Source organism: Podarcis melisellensis (assembly GCF_964234715.1).
Source record: "Podarcis melisellensis genome assembly, chromosome: 12".
Lineage (NCBI taxonomy): Eukaryota > Metazoa > Chordata > Lepidosauria > Squamata > Lacertidae > Podarcis > Podarcis melisellensis.
In genome coordinates, this window is record NC_138544.1 from 30,747,077 (window position 1) to 30,766,924 (window position 19,848).

At 37.9% G+C, this 19,848-nt stretch overlaps 1 protein-coding gene across 9 annotated transcripts in view; it reads right to left on the reverse strand.

The window, feature by feature from the left end:
• Nucleotides 1-19,848, reverse strand: part of PHF14 (PHD finger protein 14) — a 136,600-nt gene that overhangs the window by 111,917 nt on the left and 4,835 nt on the right. For all 9 annotated transcript variants that reach the window (XM_081882809.1, XM_081882813.1, XM_081882814.1 and 6 more), the window contains exons 3-6: nucleotides 16,478-17,163; nucleotides 8,964-9,108; nucleotides 5,156-5,315; nucleotides 570-681 (exon numbers count right to left, since the gene is read on the reverse strand). In XM_081882809.1, coding sequence (XP_081738935.1) covers nucleotides 570-681; nucleotides 5,156-5,315; nucleotides 8,964-9,108; nucleotides 16,478-17,163 — 1,103 coding nt within the window. The remainder of the gene's footprint in view (nucleotides 1-569; nucleotides 682-5,155; nucleotides 5,316-8,963; nucleotides 9,109-16,477; nucleotides 17,164-19,848) is intronic.

Genomic DNA, 19,848 nt, shown 5'->3' on the forward strand with positions numbered 1-19,848 from the left:
GTTAAAAGTGTGATCTTCAGTGAGCCACATTTGAACATTACGGTTGGGGATGAGGGAAGGCCTCTCAAGAATTCACTCGAGGATTATCTGTTTGAAATCTCATATATTCTCAGATCAATATTATTGTGGTCTGATGGCTAAATCTTTATAGTACTGTAGAGGATTAATTGAGCTGCCCTGCATTTACTTGACTGCCCTGTTATTAGTACTTTTATAACTAAAGCCCAGTGTAAAATTACAAGCCTTAGTCCTGTGGAATTAGTTGAATAGTTCCTATCCAATGAGGGTTTCATAAGAAAAATGAGACTATATATAATAATATTCATTATAACCAGATTATAGAGTTGGAAGGGGCCCTGAGGATCATCTAGTCTACCCCCCCCCCAATGCAGCTCTATGCAGCTGTCCCTTATGGGGATTAAACCTGCAACCTTGACATTATCAGCACCATGCTCTACCCGACTGAGCTACGTTTTGAGCGTTTAGCTGTAATGAACTGAAAAGGAAACAAACAAAAACAAGCTACAATCATATAAATTATCCCCAAAATATATCCATTTGAATGTTACCTTAGCACCATATTTGGAATAATTCATTTCTGTAAGAGTAACTGGCCGCAGTTTGTCAATATCTCCAAATGCTACTCCTGGAACATAGAGTGCACAAACAATGTGGACCCATCTATAACAAAAGAGGAAAGCATTTACTGTTCATATCTGAGCACTAAGAAAATTAGACAAGAAAAGAACAGTTTAGGTGACCCAGATGTTAACGGGAGCTTCTACAAATACTACAAACATTAAGTCACCATGGTTTTGAAACAACTAAATGATGGGACAGGAATGTAACTTTTTTGTAATAACAATTAATTAATATGTACTTCAACAATATTTCACAACTCCCCTTTGAATGGATTAGACCGAATTTAGAACCTGTGATAGTCTCCCTACTGTTTTAGCCAATCTGGAATACAATCAATGGTGGAAAAACCCTATATAGTGCCATCCTATACAACTGCCTTTCATACACATATCTGCACCTGGTTGGAGAAATCTATGCAAAATAGTTTTTTGTTAACCCTGTGCTAGCTTAGCACTTTCAGAAAATTTACAACTGCACAGCTCAGCAGAGAATTTATTCCCACTTCCCCTACAACAGCTGATCAATAAAATTTTACCAGGATGTGTCCATTGGGATTGGGGAGGATATCCTGGGGGAAGAAGGGGGAGCCTGAAGTGTACTAATAATATGAATGTTTTATATTCTGTATTATTTAATAGGAATCTGAAAGCAATCCATCCATATGCAGAAGCTGCTTGAACATCTTTGCTTATATTATAAAATTGTTAGTTTGTTCTTAAGCAGAAAGGCAATTCTGATCTATGTACATGTCTTGCACTTCCAGTGTGAAGGCCTTTCACCAGGGGCAGCCAATGTGGTACCCTCCAATGCCTTGAACTACAATTCCCATAATCCCTGGCCACTGGCTATACTGGCTGGGGTTGATGGAGTTGTAGTCCAAAATATTTGGAAGTCATTATTTTGACTACCCCCGTCTTAGATCTTACTCATTTGAAGTCACTTCTGACTCTTTTTTTATCCATGATTTGGGTGTTAGGCAACACTAAAATATCTAGCAATTTGCCCCAAAAGATCCAAATATTGAAGCCCCCAAATTTAAGATATTCTGTTTTTTGAAATTCTAGGAGAGTTTCCCTCTTTATGAAATGCCACTGATGTGTTGCACTGGTAACAATTTTACCAGAGAAATAGTTGCTCTTACTCACATTATCTTCTTCTTTTTTTTAAAAAAAAAAGGCCAAGGTTTTGGCTGGTGATTTTTGATAGTATGTTTTAATGCAACCTCCCCATTGCACCCTGCAGAGTTCAATATAAAGATACACATCTTCAACAAGCAGCTGCTTCTCAATTTAATTTGCACAGTTTTTTCATGCTCCACTGGTGTATTAAATGCTGCTGCACTCTGTAGGAGTTTATCTATGATAAACCCAACAGCTGGCTGCTTGCTTCATACTGACCTTCTCAAAATGTTTTAGTACATGTCACACAAGTACTGTAGTATTACAGATTTAAACTGCCATTTCAGTATGATTGGCACACAAGTGTCTCATTTCCTTAACCACCTATGTATGAACTCCATCCTGAATCTTTATTAAAAGCACAGAAGTCAGTCAAGTTCACAGCTGAGGCAGCTTCAGCTGCATTTAATACCAGTGCCTAAATGTTTTCCTGCTCATTTGTTTAGCCGCACATGTTTGAGAACCTTGTAATTAAGACAAATTGGGTAATCAAAGAAGAATAATCTTTCTTGTTACTTCCCCATCCATTTTGCTCCAAGCTAAGATGACAGATGTTGGTGAAGGGAAGGGAAAAAGCTGAAGCAAAATAAAGACAATAGTCTTAGCTCAGTTAGTATCATATCATATATACAGAGCAAAACATTATATCCACATTGGTGCTCAGGAAACTAAAGAGTACATGCAAAAAGTAGATTTGTTTCAAATTAACCATTCCACTATCTAGTCAACCTCTTCGATGGGAAGAGCAGAGAAAACCATCCCTCATTAGAGAGAGAATATTAACAGGTTTAGTTTAACATTCTGACAATTTTTTAGTTAGAAAGGAAAGGTATGTTATTTGTTTGTAGCACGTAATTTGGTGTCCTGGGATCACAGGAGGTTTGACAGCCGTTTGCAAAACTCCACATTGACATCATGTACACACAAGTGGCAACCACAGGAAAATGTATTAGATTCCTAGCCCTTAGAATAAATGTTCAAATGTTCAGCCAGTTTGGAACAGAATCACAAACATTGCTTAGACCTTATCCAAGGAAGGGAGTTTCAGGGGGGCAGGGAGAGTGAACTAAAAAAGGACAGCTTTTTTCCCCTTTCCCACCTTCCTGAAATCTTTCCCCATTGTGCCAGTCCTGAACCTACGCACTTTAATGTTATATAACAGTGTGATGAGGAGTTTGAAGACTGAGAAAAGAGGAATGTGTCCTTTTAGAACTCCTGAAATGTTCCTGTATGGCATATAAGTTGTTTTTTAAAAAAAAAAAACCACATGACACACATCCCTCCAACTCCAGCCCCCTTCCAGAACACCATAAGCTTTTAGAGCTCAAGCAGACCAACTCTCTCCCTGCTTTTCTATTCTTTTTCTCAACCGATATCCTCATTACTCCATGGATCAACTGTCCTCAACATTTCATAGGCCCAGGAAGAACGATAGGTTCTTGAATGGTCATTTCTTAATATCTTCTAATTTACAACTCATATACTTCTGTATACCTAAGAAGTATGTCAAGTATGGATATGCAGAAACTGCTACCTTATTTTTGGTGGTCCTGTTTGAGCTCCAGATTGATAGGCATGGAACCTCCCAGGTCCAGTAATAAAGAGAACAAGCGGGACTCAAAACAAAACTTTGCAGTGCATCCTCCATCTTTCCTGTTTAGGAGTCCAACCAGCCATGCACTTCCCACACCTATACTTCCATTGCTATGGCTGTTGAGCATGTGCAGTCCTGGAAGTTTACCATATTTGTTTTTAACTTCCACAGTGTCTTTAAGTATCTGATTTTAACCTATTTATTTTGGTAAACCTCAGTGCGCTACCAAGAGGCCAATATATTCCTCTTGCTTCGCTTTATATTGGTACACACCACCCTGAGTTCACTGTTAAGGGAGAGCAGGGACAATGATTATGAAGGGGGGAAATCCTGTTTTTGAGAGTTGTTGCTACAAGAGTTGTTGCTACAAGGCACTTCTGCACAGCTGGATAAAAGCACTAAGTTTTTGAAAGTCTAGCTTCATTATAATCTGGGTTCAATTTATTTATTTGTTTATTAATGTATAGTCTGCCAATATGGCTTCAACAAGTCCTCAGGGCAGCTTACAAAATAGGTTGTTTTCTTACACTTGACAATTGAACAAGACGTAAATGCCAAGATTTTAAAGCTTGGAGTGCAATTCTTTTAAATGCAAACACTCAAATTACAACCTACTGTGTGTGGTTTCAAATGCCAACATCCATTTCAATAGAAAATGTTTAGCATAGAGCCAAATTCAAAATGACAAATACAAACCCATGAATACAAGAAATTTATGAATGGTTTAAAATTGCTGGGACTTCTGATTCAATATATTCAGGATATTCTAAGCACAAAAGGGCAAATGGAACCATGCTCAGTTTGACTGTGTGGAATGTCCTGCTGAGTTTCAGAGGTATTGTGTTAATAACAGGAGCAATGAAATCGATTAAGCTTGAAAGCACCAGGTCATGTTTGGCAAGCTTGTTAATGCCTCACCAAGAAATATATTCCAGTGTCTTAAACAGCTCGAAGGCAGTCTAAAAATTCCTTAACAGTTATGGGATGACAGACTGCAAAGTTTTGATATGGGGCATATTTCCACACAAGCATTTTGAAACAAGCAACTTCCCAACATAAAATTTCCCAGTTATGGAACTACCTCCTATTAACATCTATCTGTCCCCCACATTATTTTAATTCAGGCAACATCTTAAGACCTTTTGTTCCTGGCAAGCCTTTGGAACGTAAGAGGAGTGGCTTCATACATATAATTTAATGCTGACTTTTATGTTGAATCACATATTATATTTTGTATTGATTTTGATTTAATTATGAGTTTTTGTTGTTAGCTGCAGTGGGCTCCCATGAGAGGAAGAGTATGTATACTAATTGAAATAATAAAGGGGGGGGGGGAAATACCTGAGTAGACAGAAACCTATGAGAAGACTACCCAGTGTCACAAAGTGAAAATTTTATAATCCCTTAAACTGTGTGTTTTAGAACACAGTACACAGTTCTGACCAAACATTTAAGTTGTTTGTTTAGTCCTCCTCCTGAGTAGTTCATAAACCTTTAAGGTGCAGCAGAACCTGTGAATTTATTCACAGAATTATCCTAGTAAACCTCTATTGCAGAAGCAACAACAATGCTATGTTTCTCCGATAGGAATCTGGCTATAGTCTAATCTACCATTGGAAAGAAGGAAGGAAGTTATGCCTGACTTTCCAGAATGGGCTTGGTGAAGAAAACACATGAATGGAATAAATTGAAGGATAACTTTCAGGAACCTATCCCTCTGATGACAGCTCCCTTAACTAACCTGCCAGCATCTGTCTCCTTGAAGATTCCATCTTGGTTGGGGCAGAGTTCACAGCTCGGAGAAACACCACATTTGCAGGCATCACAGAACCATGGTTCAGTGGAGTTTTCTGAAGCGGAGCTCATAATAGAATCACTTTCGCCGTCAACGCCATAACAACCTAGGAAGATAGAAAATACAAATGGATGAATTAAATCAAAGAAATATTATATCAAGGGATGTAATAAAGAATTAATATAAGACGTGGAAAGCAAGGGCACATAGAGCTATACAGTAGGTAAGGCAGAACTGACAGAGCTCTTTGAAGTAGGTGGCCAAATAGACATATGTGTGTTCACGGTCTCAATTACAGGGTTTTTGGAAGCAACACCTGATCTTCACTTTCTCCAGCCACAAGAGCTCTATTACACTACCGTGAGCTTTCTGGAAAACTGCTGTCTCTATGCAGCTTTATTTATAAGGAGAGAATAAGGGAGATAACTATTCTGGATGAAGTAGCTACTCAAAAAACCAAAAGCATCTGCCTTCTAATTAGTAAGCAGTAAGTAGAAAACACCCATGCATTTTGATTTGTTTCTCTGTAACTGTGCAGATTGTTCCCACGGCAAATGAAAGCTACATTTATTTATTTTTTACAAATTTGATGGTACTACCAAATGGCTAATTAGGTCACATTTTGCAAGGTTGTTTGATTGATTTTGGAGCATTACATATACTCTCTGACAGGAAGTCATATTCTGGTAATTTGTACAATTGACTGTGCTTTACTGGAGGAGGATTTGGGATTAATTCAAAAGACATCAGAAAATACTGCAGTATTTTAAAGCAATGATTATTCTCTGCTTTAACAACTTATTATATGGGTGATTTGAGACGTGGGTGGCGCTGTGGGCTAAACCACTGTGCCTCTTGGGCTTGCCGATCCAAAGGTTGGCGGTTTGAATCCGCACAGCGGGGTGCAAGCAGATAACTGATACAGCCACGGAGGGAAGGTGAACAGCATTTCTGTGCGTTCTGGCACTCATCATCACACCAGAAGCAGTTTAGTCATGCTGACCACATGATCTGGAAGGCTGTCTGTGGACAAACGCCAGATCCCTTGCCCTGAGATGAGATGAGCGCCGCACCCCATAGTTGCCTTTGACTGGACGTAATTGCCCAGGGGTCCTTTACATTACCTTTAACCATATGGGTGATTTCTAGATAACATATTGAACACCTCCTGCAAACAATTAGATTTACTTCAGGTGAATAGAAAACTCAAAGAAAGAGTGAGATTGATTGATTGCAAAGAGATCTGAAAGCTCAACTATGGAGAAATAATTGCACTGTGCACCTATTTTATTATAAAATCACCAGCTCATGTAACTCTTAAGAACATGAATTCTTCACTCTGTACAATGCCAATATTGGAGTAAACAAAGGGATATAAAAATATTTTAGGAAAACTGCAGTACATCTTTAATTTATAGCACCAATGCAAGGACACTTGTCAGAAAGTGCATTACCCACAACCACATTGCCTGCAATGATATGTACCAGACAGTTTTCTTTAGACATGCTGCAATCAGTACATCAGGAGAACTGACACCCCAGTTGGGGGTGCTGTGCTATTACAAACCAGTAAGGAGATTTTAGCACAAAAGCAGTTATCTAAAGTGACAGGCCAGAGCTTAAGATTTTATTTTTAAATTTATCCACAGAAGGGCAAATCTATCCAAGGAACACTTTATAAAATATACATTTTTTTCAATTAAAACAAGTAACATCTTCCTGAAGCAGTGATAGAAATTTGTCACCCAGATCTTAAAAAAAAAAAAATGTTCCAGACATGTATCTAGCAAAACCTCTGTTATTATGAGGGACCGTAATGTGCAGGAAGGTATGGCCTTTGAATATCAGGAGCAGGTGGCAGATTTTGCCACCCACACCAAGTGTATTTCAACATCCAACATTCTTCTTTTCCACCAAGAGTGAACATTCATTTAGATTGGAAAACCGTGTCAGCCTCAGGGGTCAGTACCATCAGGCATCTATTGAGGGCTCTCAGAAGGGGCTCCTGCCAGCCCAGAAAGGTTGGGTTCAGATTCCTGAACCTGGCACACCACTCAGTCTTGAATTAAGAAAATATAGTGACCTCCTGATGCTGGAAACCATTGTTTTAAACCAACGAAACAATCACTGGCCATTGTGATTGAAAGTATTTTCTAGAAAGGAAAGTCTAGACTGAGCTCAAAACGTAACAGGCTGCCTCCAACCCAGGCAGCAGAGAACAAAGTGAAAGCACCAGTTCTCAGCTATCTGGAGCTTAAGAGGTAAGCTAAATGGAAGCACATAGCTTGCTGCTTGTTTCTCTACAGTGTGGGATCTAAGGAGTTGGATTCAGACTCCATTGTCAAGGCCAATTTGACCCCAATCCATATTATCCTTTAAGCTGCAACAGACACTGTCAGACATCTAGACTTTGTTCAAAAACCCTGATTATGAAGTTTCACCATGTGAAAAGATACATGTTAAGACTGTATCTTGGGCTGTGAGTTAAAATGAGCAATCTGCATGTACTATCACTGAGCTGATTTATATTTACACCCATCTGCTTATCTTCTTGAGTTGCTCATGTGTATTTTGTGATACACCAAAGAAAGCAGCTTCTTTGCACATTATCCAGGGGAGAGACAGCCAAATTATTTATTAATTTAAAACATTGATACACTCTTTCTACCCCAACCCCAAAATGTTAAAGGCAGCTACACTTTAAACCAACACAAAAAAAACAACAGTAACACAAGTACAAAAGAGAACAGCAAAGCCGAACCCATTAAAACACGCAAATATTACACAGAGCCCTCCAAGTAAAATTTATCTGTGTTGAAAATGTAATGATGAAATATATACAGTAAAACCAAAATACCTCCAAGGAGACACTAACAGTGCAATCCGGTGCATGTTTACTCAGATGTAAGCCCTAATATGCTCAATAGAGATTACTTCTGAGTAAATAAAGAATTTCACACTGTGACAGAAAATTAAAACAGCAATGTTTGGTTTCCTAGTTGGAAGTTCAAGAGCCAGAGTGTGACCACAGAGAAAGCCGTATCTGTGGTCCCAACCAAACATGCCTTTGTGATTTAATAAGAGTCTATACTTCTGATTTGAGGCAAACTGTTAAGGCTGGGAATGATAAGCAATTGAATCTTAACTTCATATGGATGCAGTATGAATCACTATGCAAAGTATTTGGGAGAGGATCTAACCTCTAACAGTGTGTTTATTTTAAGATATTTTTATGTTCCCTTTTAACTAGTCTGAATGATAATATACTACAACAAATCAGTCACACTCAATTGTAAACTGTATACATTAGAATGCCTTCTATCAGCATTTACTTCTTAAATGGATGGCACTATATTAAGAGGAGCAACTGCCTTTGTGAATTTAAAAGATTCGCTGGGCAAATCCTTTGTTTCTATTCAAAAGATCAGGGTTAGATCTTATTGGCAAAACCATTTAATATAGGAAGCTTTTATATACTGGAACTGAAGGGCATAAGGATTATAGCTTTAATTTGTTTTCCACTAAGGAAAAATACAAATTAACAGTTGAGTTTTCATAAACATGAAGCAGGTTTGGCTGCATGCAAATTCATGGTTGCAGATTTAATCTCTCATATCTGAAAGTCAAGGAATACCAAACAGTTGTAGAAAGTATTGTACCCATTGCCGCTGCGTGAAAACAAATTCACCTCAATTTGCTAAGAGAAAAACAAAGCTTTATTATTTGTTGCAAATTGAAGTCATGATAGAATTACCTTCATGCACTGTTATTCCACAATTGTCGCACTGGATTATTTCATCAGCATCTTCACTATTATCCCCAAGACAAACACAGCAAATCATAATATGGTCCATTTTCTGAGAGCTCCAATTCTGAGATTTCTCAAGAATCAGCGAGTCCTATCATTGAAAAGTAAAAATACACTTGTTATATTAGAAGAGGCATTACCATGATTTACCATTGTTTTGAGCCTGCAACCTATGTTAGAACTGTAAGTGTATTTCTGAACATGATTCCTTAAGCCCTTTACTTCTTATCTATTGGTATTTTTATGTTATACTATATGTTATACTTTATGTGTCCATCACACATCACATCTACAATGGCCCTAAGCACTCTCACAAAGGCCTGGCATTCTTAGCTTTGTTGTTTCACCTCATGTTCTTTTCCTTATACTTTGCAATCTCTTGCTTCAAATTGCTGGTTTTAAGCCTACAAATCATACAAGCCATATACCAGTGGTGGGGAAACTTTTGACCTCTAGATATTGTTGAACTCCAGCTTTTATCAGATCAAGGAACACAGTCAACAGTCAGTGATGTTGGAACTTGTAGTCCAACAACTTCTACGGCACCAGAGATTCCCCGGACCTACCAAATACCTTACACAACTCTACCATACTAAAGTGCAACCAATGACTCCAATCTCCTTCCTTTGCAATCATGCAGTAAGTTATTCATATAGGTCAGCCAGGGTGGATAAAATTAAATTATTTTTCAAAAAAATCAGATTATTTTGATTTAAATTGGATTTTTAAAATAAAATGCTTTTGGAGGGGAAAAAATCTTTCTAAAGATAGTTTTCTATTTAATATACATTATAGTCCAAAGGCTAGCATTCATCAAGAAATAAGGATTTGTTTTAAGTTTTTCATGTGTGCTGAAACTCAGTCTAATTTGGGAGTTTTTTTAAAAAAAAGTTTAACCACATCAGTTAACAAACATGGATACATATGCTATAATGTTATTGTTTTAGTTTCAAATGTTATTAAGGAAATGATTATTTTTCTACTTCAAATAAAGTGCAGCAGAAAAGATGTCCAAATATAAACAGTTAACTTATTAAACCTCACAATAATTTCATAATTATCTGTCTATGTTTTTCTAGTAGTATAACCAAATCAGTAGTTTTTGATATAACTGTAAAAACTACTCTGAAAATTTATTATTCCCAAAATGAAACCTTCCTCTGGTTGTAAATATTAAGATTATACCAGCAGGAATGTCTTTCTGTAAATAAATAAATAAAAATGATTTAAATCAAGTCTTACTGACTAGTGATTTCAATCACGGTTTAAATCATGATTTAAATTGGTTTGATTTAAATTAAATCCACCCTGAGGTCAGCCCAAACCAACTCATGGAACTGCTATGATGTCAAAATACCACTGTGAGCTCCTTGAGAGAATAGAGGATGCAAACATAATAAACAATGCATTAATATCCCACAAATTTACAGAATATTAAGTACTGAAACACACAAAAGTTGAAGCTACAATGCTGAAGGGCTAGGCTTGGCTTTCAATAAACAAGCATATTTGTTATAGAGGAATAATTGCTTCTGAATAAAGACAAAGCCAGGATTGTCTTGTACACATCTTATTTTCCCCAAGCAGCAGCCTCGTGAGTCGTGGCAAGGTACTTTTGAAGCTGAGGGAAATTTCAAATCCAGACTGTGATACTATTACAACAGGTGCAAGTAAGAAATTCCACTGGCCATGAAGAAGTCATTGCCTAAAGTAGTTCTATGGATCCCAGCCTATGTTATATGATGCATGAATTTAATTCAGGGTTTCCTGATTTGGGACTATAATGTTCCTGTGCCTTTCTCAAGTTTGGCTCCTTAAAGAAACCATTTAGGTTTCCCTAGGTTTCAGCCACTGCTGCATTATTATTACCAATGCTACTACTGTACACTCCTTCCCAAGAATATCACTGCCATTAGAATGTATACACAATAAGGAACAACATGGTGGGGGGAAATCTCCCATTCTTCGAGCTGCAAGAACATGTAATAATTCCAGCTGTAACATTTACAATTTATGGTTTTTAGAGCAACTCCCCAAACTCTATATACATCTGCACAAATGCAAGAACACCCAGGTAGGTGGCCGCAAATCCCAATGCGTAGTAAAACATTGGCCATTACAACTAAATCATCACTTGGTCAATTAATTGGATAGTTTGTAGGCTAAAAAACATTTTGGTTGACTAAAAAGTTGTCTCAATTAATCAGGCACATTTTGGTTTTTTAACTGCTTTTAAAACATTTAATTTTATTGTTTATTTTTGAGAGCCAGTGTGGTGTAGTGGTTAAGAGCGGTAGTCTTGTAATCTGGTGAACCGGGTTCGCTTCCCTGCTCCTCCACATGCAGCTGCTGGGTGACCTTGGGCCAGTCACACTTCTTTGAAGTCTCTCAGCCCCACTCACCTCACAGAGTGTTTGTTGTGGGGGAGGAAGGGAAAGGAGAATGTTAGCCGCTTTGAGACTCCTTAAAGGGAGTGAAAGGCGGGATATCAAATCCAAACTCTTCTTTCATGTCCTAACTTTTTGCCATCATCACCTTTCTTCCATCATGGAGCTCAAAGGTGGTGGACCTGAGATTCCCAGCTGCCCTCCCATTCCAGGTACTGAAAAGATCCCAACCCACTTAGCTTCAATAAGGTGTCTCATGTGCCTTCTGAATAAGATATAAATTACTATGAAAGCACCATCTTAGCAGAGGCATTTCCTCCTGAGATAAAATATGCCCGTTCTAAGATTATGTTTGATGTGACAGATGTGTGCAGCATGCCTTTTTCCTTAAAAACAAGTGTTTTTCCTCTTACACACATATATGCATATTTAATCAATTAAAATTCATATGATTAATTGGCTAAGATTTTTTAAAACTGTGCAACAGCCCTAATTATGAAAAACAGACATTTAAATTACCACCCAAGTACTTTGGATTCTGCTTGAAACCAAGTAGAAATTCATCATCCAACTTCTGACACATTTAAACCTTCACAACTTTAGTGAAATACTATGGAACTTTTCATAATGGCACGTGCTGAAATACTACAAAGTATATTTTATATGAAGATACAGCCATTGATCCTTAGTCCCATGGAACTCATTGGGACAGTTTAGTCACGGCTATGCTATAGATTCAGATATTCAACAGAAAATGATTCCACAGGGAATGGCCAAATGTATTATGTATTATTATTTCTAGATTGCTCTTCACCTGAGGACCACGGGATGGAATATAATACAATATAAACCAAACAACAGAACTACGAAACTCAAGGTAGTTGTACATGGGTTTCCCAGCTGGCCTTCCATTTAGGCACTAATCTGATCCAGACCAGCTTACCTTCAGTAAGATGGATACATATGTGTGTGCCTCTGGCTAGGCCTGTGACTACCTAACTACAGGAGACATGTGTGGCCAAGGACCATAGTAAAATAAATCCCTAGTCTCAACAGTTTAATTGCTTTAACCTAAATAAATTTTCATTCAACTTTCAATAATTTAAAAACTCTTAAAGTGTAGTTTGTGAAATACAGATTGGCTGAAGTATTCTATTCTAGAGGGATAGATGATCTGTGATAGATGACAGACTTGAGAATTTGAAAGACTAGATTGCAATGCTGGCTCTACCCCACACAGGTCTCCACTAAGGACTGAACTTTAAAGATGCAGCACTGATTGCCATTAGCAGAATAGCACTTAGAACAGCACATCACACTTAGCAATGCAATTAATCTCCCTGGCCTTCGTTTTCCTCATTCCTTAAATAGAACACAGATGCGGTTTACAATCCGAAGCACTAATATGCAAGATCCTTCATGCCAGAGCTGTCTTCAAAGGTTTCATCATCACAAACGTAGATGATGATGGTTGCAGTTTCATTATTAGAACCAGTTTGTGAGGTCAGTGGCCATGGATGTTGCACTGAAAACTTCAAAGTCAACTTTGGCTGCACGCATAATTCGCACCTGCATATATGCATGCAAATAGCTTCCTTGGACTGCAGTCCAACTTGCGCACAAACTTTGAGAGATTCAACCTATTAATATCTGTAAAATGTATTGCGAGACTTGGCTGGGAAGATGTCCTAAAGGCAAAGAACCACAATAAAAATTTTGCTGATGCAAGATCAAAGGATTCAGTTGTAATAGAGTGAGCTTCCTTCACAGCACGCATGATGAGATTATAAAGCGCAATATCTATGCACTTTGCATGCCAGGATATTCAGCAATTAATGTATCTCTCTGCAGAGAGTCCCACTGACTCCAAGACTTCATCACTTCTGTGTACCTGGATGTACTATTTTCATAACTCTGTCCACTGTAGCTCAAGATCGCTATAGTATTTAGACCAGTGTTTCCCAACCTTGTGCCTCCAGCTGTTTTTGAACTACAATTCCCATCATCCCTGACCACTGGTCTTGCTAGCTAGGGATGATGGGAGTTGTAGGCCAAAAACATCTGGAGGCCCAAGGTTGGGAAACACTGATTTAGACCACTGGCCTCTGCTCCTGAATGCTTGCATAGACATGGATACAGTAGCATCTCAGCTTACATTACCCTCGGGTAATGTAAACTTCGGGTTGTGAAAGCAGCAAACCCGGAAGTATTTTACCGGGTTTTGCCATGCGTGCATGCACAGAAGCGGTTCTCCGGTTGCAAGAACCTCAGGATACGACTGGACCTCCGGAACGGATCCCGTCCACAACCGGAGGTACCATTCTACTGGAAACACCACCATATCTTTAATACCAGCACATTACCATCAGGTACTAAAAGTTTGATGCTGTACTAAAATACACAGTCCTGTCCTGCTGAATTAGACCAAAGGCCATCTGGTTCAGCATAATGTTTCCACAGTAGCCAACCAGATGCCTATGTGAAGCCCTCATGCAGGACAATAGCACAATAGCACTCTCCCATTCACATTTTTCAGTATTCAGGGACATGGTGCCTCTGATCCTGGATAGTATCGGTCTAATTCCCCTTGCAAAGTCATCAGTCATCAGTATATTTGGTGACAGTGAATTTCATAGGTTTTTTTGCATCGCCAACCCCCACCCCCACCCCCGTTAGTTTCGCTGAATGACCCTAGTTTCTAGTATTATGAGAGAAAGTGAAAAACATACCTCTATCCACTTTCTTCACCATGCATTTTATATACTTCTATCATCTGGCACACTCCCACCCCAGCCTTTTTCCTAAACTAATCCCTCCCTGCAACACTACACTCTATTTTTTTTTACCATTTTGGTTGCTCTCTTTGACCATTTCTCTGCACTCTTTTAGACAGCAAGCCAAAGTACATTTTTACTAGCAAATTAGCACCATTAAACAGAGCAGGACTTGGTTTAAAGTAAACATGCAGATGACTTTGCTGTTCATAGGCTCAGTCCTAAAAAATAATTTACTACTACGTACAGACTATCACTTTGATAGGTAATTTTTGAAGCTAGACTCAATGGTCTCACAAAGAGGTGGGCTTTAGAGCAGAGCTGGGGAACCTAAGACCCTACATATGTTGTTGTTGTTGTTGTTGTTGTTAGATTTATATTCTGCCCTTCCTCTCAAAGGAGCTAGGGTGGCAGGAAACAACTAAAAATATTCTTAAAAAACAAACAGTTGAAGACATTCTCAATCAGTGATCACGGGATTGCCAGAAACAATGCTTTTCAGCCACTAAATAGCTTGGTAAACTCCCATCAGCCCAACTCCAACTCCCATAACCCAACATGGTGAATGGTTAGAAATGATGGAATTTGTAGTCTAACATCTGGAGATTCATAGGTTCCCCACCCTGTTTCAGATGGGCATGTGTATTGCCATATATATATATATATATATATATATATATATATATATATATATATACACACACACACACTCCACTTTTCACCACATCTGGGTCTCAAAGCGACTTACAAAAATTAAAACAAACAATAATTTAAAACATAGATTAAAATATAATAGAATGAAAGATTAGAATAGCATTTATGGTGCAATGTCCTCCTGAAATAAAACCGTTTTTAACATGGTGCTTGAAACTTAGCAGGGATGGTACCTGCCTGATGCCAACTGGACATTCCATAGAGTTGGACCACTAAATTGAAGGCATGACTCATCACTAACATAAGCCATGCCTCTGGTGCATGAGGGACCACTAATAGCATGCCCCCAGATTATCTCAGTTACTATTCCCTGCTTGATCTGCTGCTGCTACATTCCTAATATACTAGAGCAAAGAACTCAAAACAAAAATAAAGATATAAAAAAAAACTCTGAGCACAATTTCTCATTTAAAACTCCCTTAAACCATGATGCCAGCATTACTCAGAAGAACTAAATGGAGTTTACCTCTGCTGCCCTGATGCTATACACACTTGCCTGAGAATAAGAACCATTTTGTTGGTGAAACGGAGGCTATATTTTTAATGTAAAAATAATAAAATGAGCAACTATTAAGTATGAACATAGGTTAGGAAAGTTGACTGATCCAGTGACAGACAATGATATGACAGATAACTATGTGGTACTGGACTGATATTATGTGTTGCTGAAAGAAAGACCCTGTACATACTCAGAGGCACTCATATTAAAGAGTTCTTCTCTTCAAGCATGTCAGTAACCAAAAGATAAAAGCCTGTACTTAAACATTTATATCTAACTTACATAGTGCATGTCCAAACAATATTTTTTTAAGAATGCCAATAAATCAAAATACCCACTCCACAAACACCTTAATCTATTCCTATGTCCAAGTGAAATGGGATACATAGACTTCATTCCAGCCAAAAATCAAAGAACATCTCTATAATGTCTTTATAGTGCAATCCTACACATGTAGGTTCTTTCAGAAGCAATTCCTACTGTGTTCAAAGGAGATTACTCCTGAGTATGTGTGTAGAATTGCAACCAGTGTTTCCAGTGCTACTTACTTCTGTGCGGACCTGCATGGGATTGCACTTATGCCCCTCTTAATTTTACCTGTGTTCTTTCACAGCTTTTAAGAGTACATACCAGAACACATCATTTCAATATGCATAAGAAACCCCTAACTAAACCTGAAGGCACTGTCTCCAGCAATAGTCACAGGCTTGGCCTACAAAATCATACTCCCTTAATCTTTAATTAACACTGGTATGCATTATTTACTGCAATACATCCCAAATGTGTGTGAGGTGGTGCAGACTCTTACCTAACATTAATTTATTGTAAGAGTTTCTTTAATACTGCCTAAAATCCAAATTTCATTGAAGCCAATGGAAGATTCCCACTGGTCTTCAAAGGGTGTTGGATTCAGGCATAAGGCTGATGTACATTTATCTTAATGAGCATTAAGGACAACTCTGCAGCTCATTAATGCAATCACTGTCTGGTAATATCACCTAGCTTTAGGGAGCAATGTCAAAACAATCACACTGCAGAGTATTTCCATTTTTCATCAGAGGTATCATAGAAAGTTGGCTGTTCTACCTCATTGCTCTTGCTTTGTGAAAGGGCCAGGCTATCATTTGTCAGCTCCTCCTCATCAGCACTATTTCTGCTAAGAGCTTTCGCTTTTTTCTTCTTGGATCCGCCATCACTAGCAGCACTGCTGTTATCCTCCTCCTCCTCCTCCTCTTCCTCATTGCCTTCCTCTTCATTGTCATCCTCCTCACTCCCGCTCCCATCATCTTCATCATCCTCGTTATCTGCATCACTTCCCTCTTTACGTAGCGTGTTTTTCCCCTTCCTCTTCCCAGCAGTTGGACGCCAGTCATTGTCATCTTCACTGTCATAGTCATCTATGTCATTCAGCTCCTCCATGGAAACAAAATCTAGCAGAGGGCGGTTTCTTCGCAGATTCCATTTTTTGGGTTCGTTTGTCTGCTCATCGATGCCAGCATCCGCTTCTGAGGGTTTCTCTTTCTCTTTTTTCTTTCTAGGCTTCTCTTCTCCATCCACCACCTCCTCCTCCTCCTCTTCCTCTTTCTCAGTTTTAATCACCTCTTTCTCCGTTATGGGCAGCTCTTCTCCAGCTGAGCTTTTAGGTTGTTCTTCCTCTACTTTTTCTTCTTCTGCCAGCTCTTCCTCCAAGATATGTTCTTCTGAATCACTACAGGAGCCTTCGCCGCTATCCTTTGATCCATCTTCACTGCCATGTCCACTGCCTTCAGAATCTGTTGAGCATATGAAAATTTAAAAAAAGAGTTCCAAAGCAAAATGAACCAAAAAAGAAGTTTGTTTTTTAAAAAAAGGCTTGAGGCAACCAACTTAACTTAAATATTCTTCCCTTAATAGCCTATTCTTCATCTGGCTCAATTTTTTTCTCTCCAATTGAATTAGCTTTTTTAGTATTGCAAACCTACTGATGAAGAATGATTTGTATTTTGTAGAACAGCAAGAAGCTCTGTCTCTATTACCCTGCATAATATGAATAGGAAGGAAAGCTTTTTTGATATTCAGCCCAACACCCAAACTGCTCCATGAAAGCATGCTACACTAAACTGAGTAGCTGATTTAAAGAAAGTGGGTACACAGTTTCACACAGAATTGTGCCCACAATGTAGTTATTTCACAATTTGTGGTTTTAAAAAAATGACTATTTTTTATAGCCTTGCATGACTAAAATTCAGTGTCTGCACCAAGGGATTTGAAATGTTTTCCAGTTCTAGCACTGGGGCATCGAAATGTTGTTGGGGGTGCTTGATTTTGAAATGTAGAATGGTTTTGTTTTTGTTTTTTTTTGTTGTTGTTTTTTTGGTTAAACATCATAATTCAGTACAATACTAAATACTAGCTATCATTTTATAATACTCTTTGATTATAACAACAGTTATGTGATAATAACACAATAATTAAAGGAAACCTAAAGTTAAAAGAAACTACCAGCACTTCACAAATATAAAATCATATCAATGAATACTATTACTTGCCTGCAACCTTAACCCTGCAACTTTTGATACCTGGTGCAAGTACAATACTTTTATGATCAGTCAATACTTTACCTTTGTGGGGGGGAAACACTACAGGTATTTATAACTCCAAATCTACCAGTATATGAAAAATTATTCTATAGAGAGTACTGATATAATTATTCATTGCTCACCATTTTACTTTACATGCCATCCTACTCACAAATAAGAATCTATTGTGTCCCCATGAAATGCAATCCTATCATCATAGGCAGCTACACATCAATGCAAAAAGCACCGGTTCCTCTTAACTCAATAAAGACTTTGGGAAATACTAAAATGGTCCAATCAAGATTTTCTTCCACACTGCCATGTTTTAGCCAACAGCAGAAATATGACATTAGTGTGGTTAGTGTAAAACTCATAGTAAAGCACACATTCAACTATATTTCATAAGTAACAATTCATTGGGGGCCCTTTTGGAACAAAAGCCAGAATAAAAATAAACATTGAAATAACTACTTTTAACAATCTTGCTGTGCCCTATTTGCCCAAGTTTGCTCAGAATCACCAGGAGCATATGCAAATCATCTTTGACAAATTACCAGCAGCATACACGAATAGATTTAGTTTCAGCACTTCTTTGGTTAGGTCAGCTGCAGGTGTTTAGAACTTTTCCCATGTGGCAGAACCTAATCACAGTAATCTTCATTTGTGTGAAGAACCTAACATGTGACCTGATACCTCCAAAAATAGAGCTGCAGGTTCATAGAAGCAAATTTTGTGACCGTAGTAGTTGAGAAGTCATGAGCATCACTTCCAGTGTCTGGGTCACATACTAAGTTGTCCATTTGAATATATCCTGCAGGAATGGGAAAAGTTCTCTCATCACTTTGGAGCAGACAGAAGCAGCATGGTAATATTGCACTGTTTCTGCATGGCCCAAAGCTCAGCACAATATGAAGATCCCTCACCCCCACTCCCCCACACGTCTTGCCCAGACACATAACTCAATGTTGATAAAAAAATATCTAGCTAGTAAGACAACTACCATTTATGCAGTCAATTCAATCTGACCAAACACCACCTGTTCAAGCAGCCACAGTATTGTGTAATTTATCTTATTACTGTATTAACAAGTAGAAATAGACATTTTGTTTAACCAAAAATGTCAACACAAAAATAAAGTGTGATGGTAAAAAGTGTCTTGAATATTTCAATGACAAAAAATACAGAAATATATTTCATTCATATAATAATGAATATATAACTTGACAAACAAGTCATCTATTACATCTTGGCTTTACTTGCTTATTGACACTGACAAATATTTTATTGCTTAAATAAATGTCTGTACATATTTGTGCTATTAAAACATTTTAGGGTTTTCATATGTTGCAGATATTGCTGCAAATTTATTATGCTTTTTGTGATACACAAATGACATGAGATGACTTTGTCTATTTATTTGTATCAATTATTATTCCTATGATCCTTGTTTATAAAACCCAATAAAAAGTAATTCGGGGGGGTTAGGTTTTTTTAACTGCAACTACTATATTTTCATGTAAACTGTGGGGAAGAAAAAACTAAACTGGGTATGCAAACTAAACTGGATATGTACAAAACATTTCTAACCTGCCAAGCAACTGAGGATCTGTCAACAAATTTACCAACCTAATTTGCCTGTCACTAGGCAAGACTTACAAATAACAGATTTTAAACAATGTTATCCTCTCTTCAAAATACTAAATGCTGTGCCTGTAGGAAGATGTGCACATGTAGAAGTGCACATATGAGAATGACTGGGTTAGAGACCAGCTGTCTGTACAGTATGTAGCAAAAATCCTTACAGATATCAGTTACCAGTAATTTTAGAATTTGTATACCCCTGGTTGTAGAAAGCCTATTTCAAGATACTGAAAAGAAAAAAGAGGTTCATGGCCTATT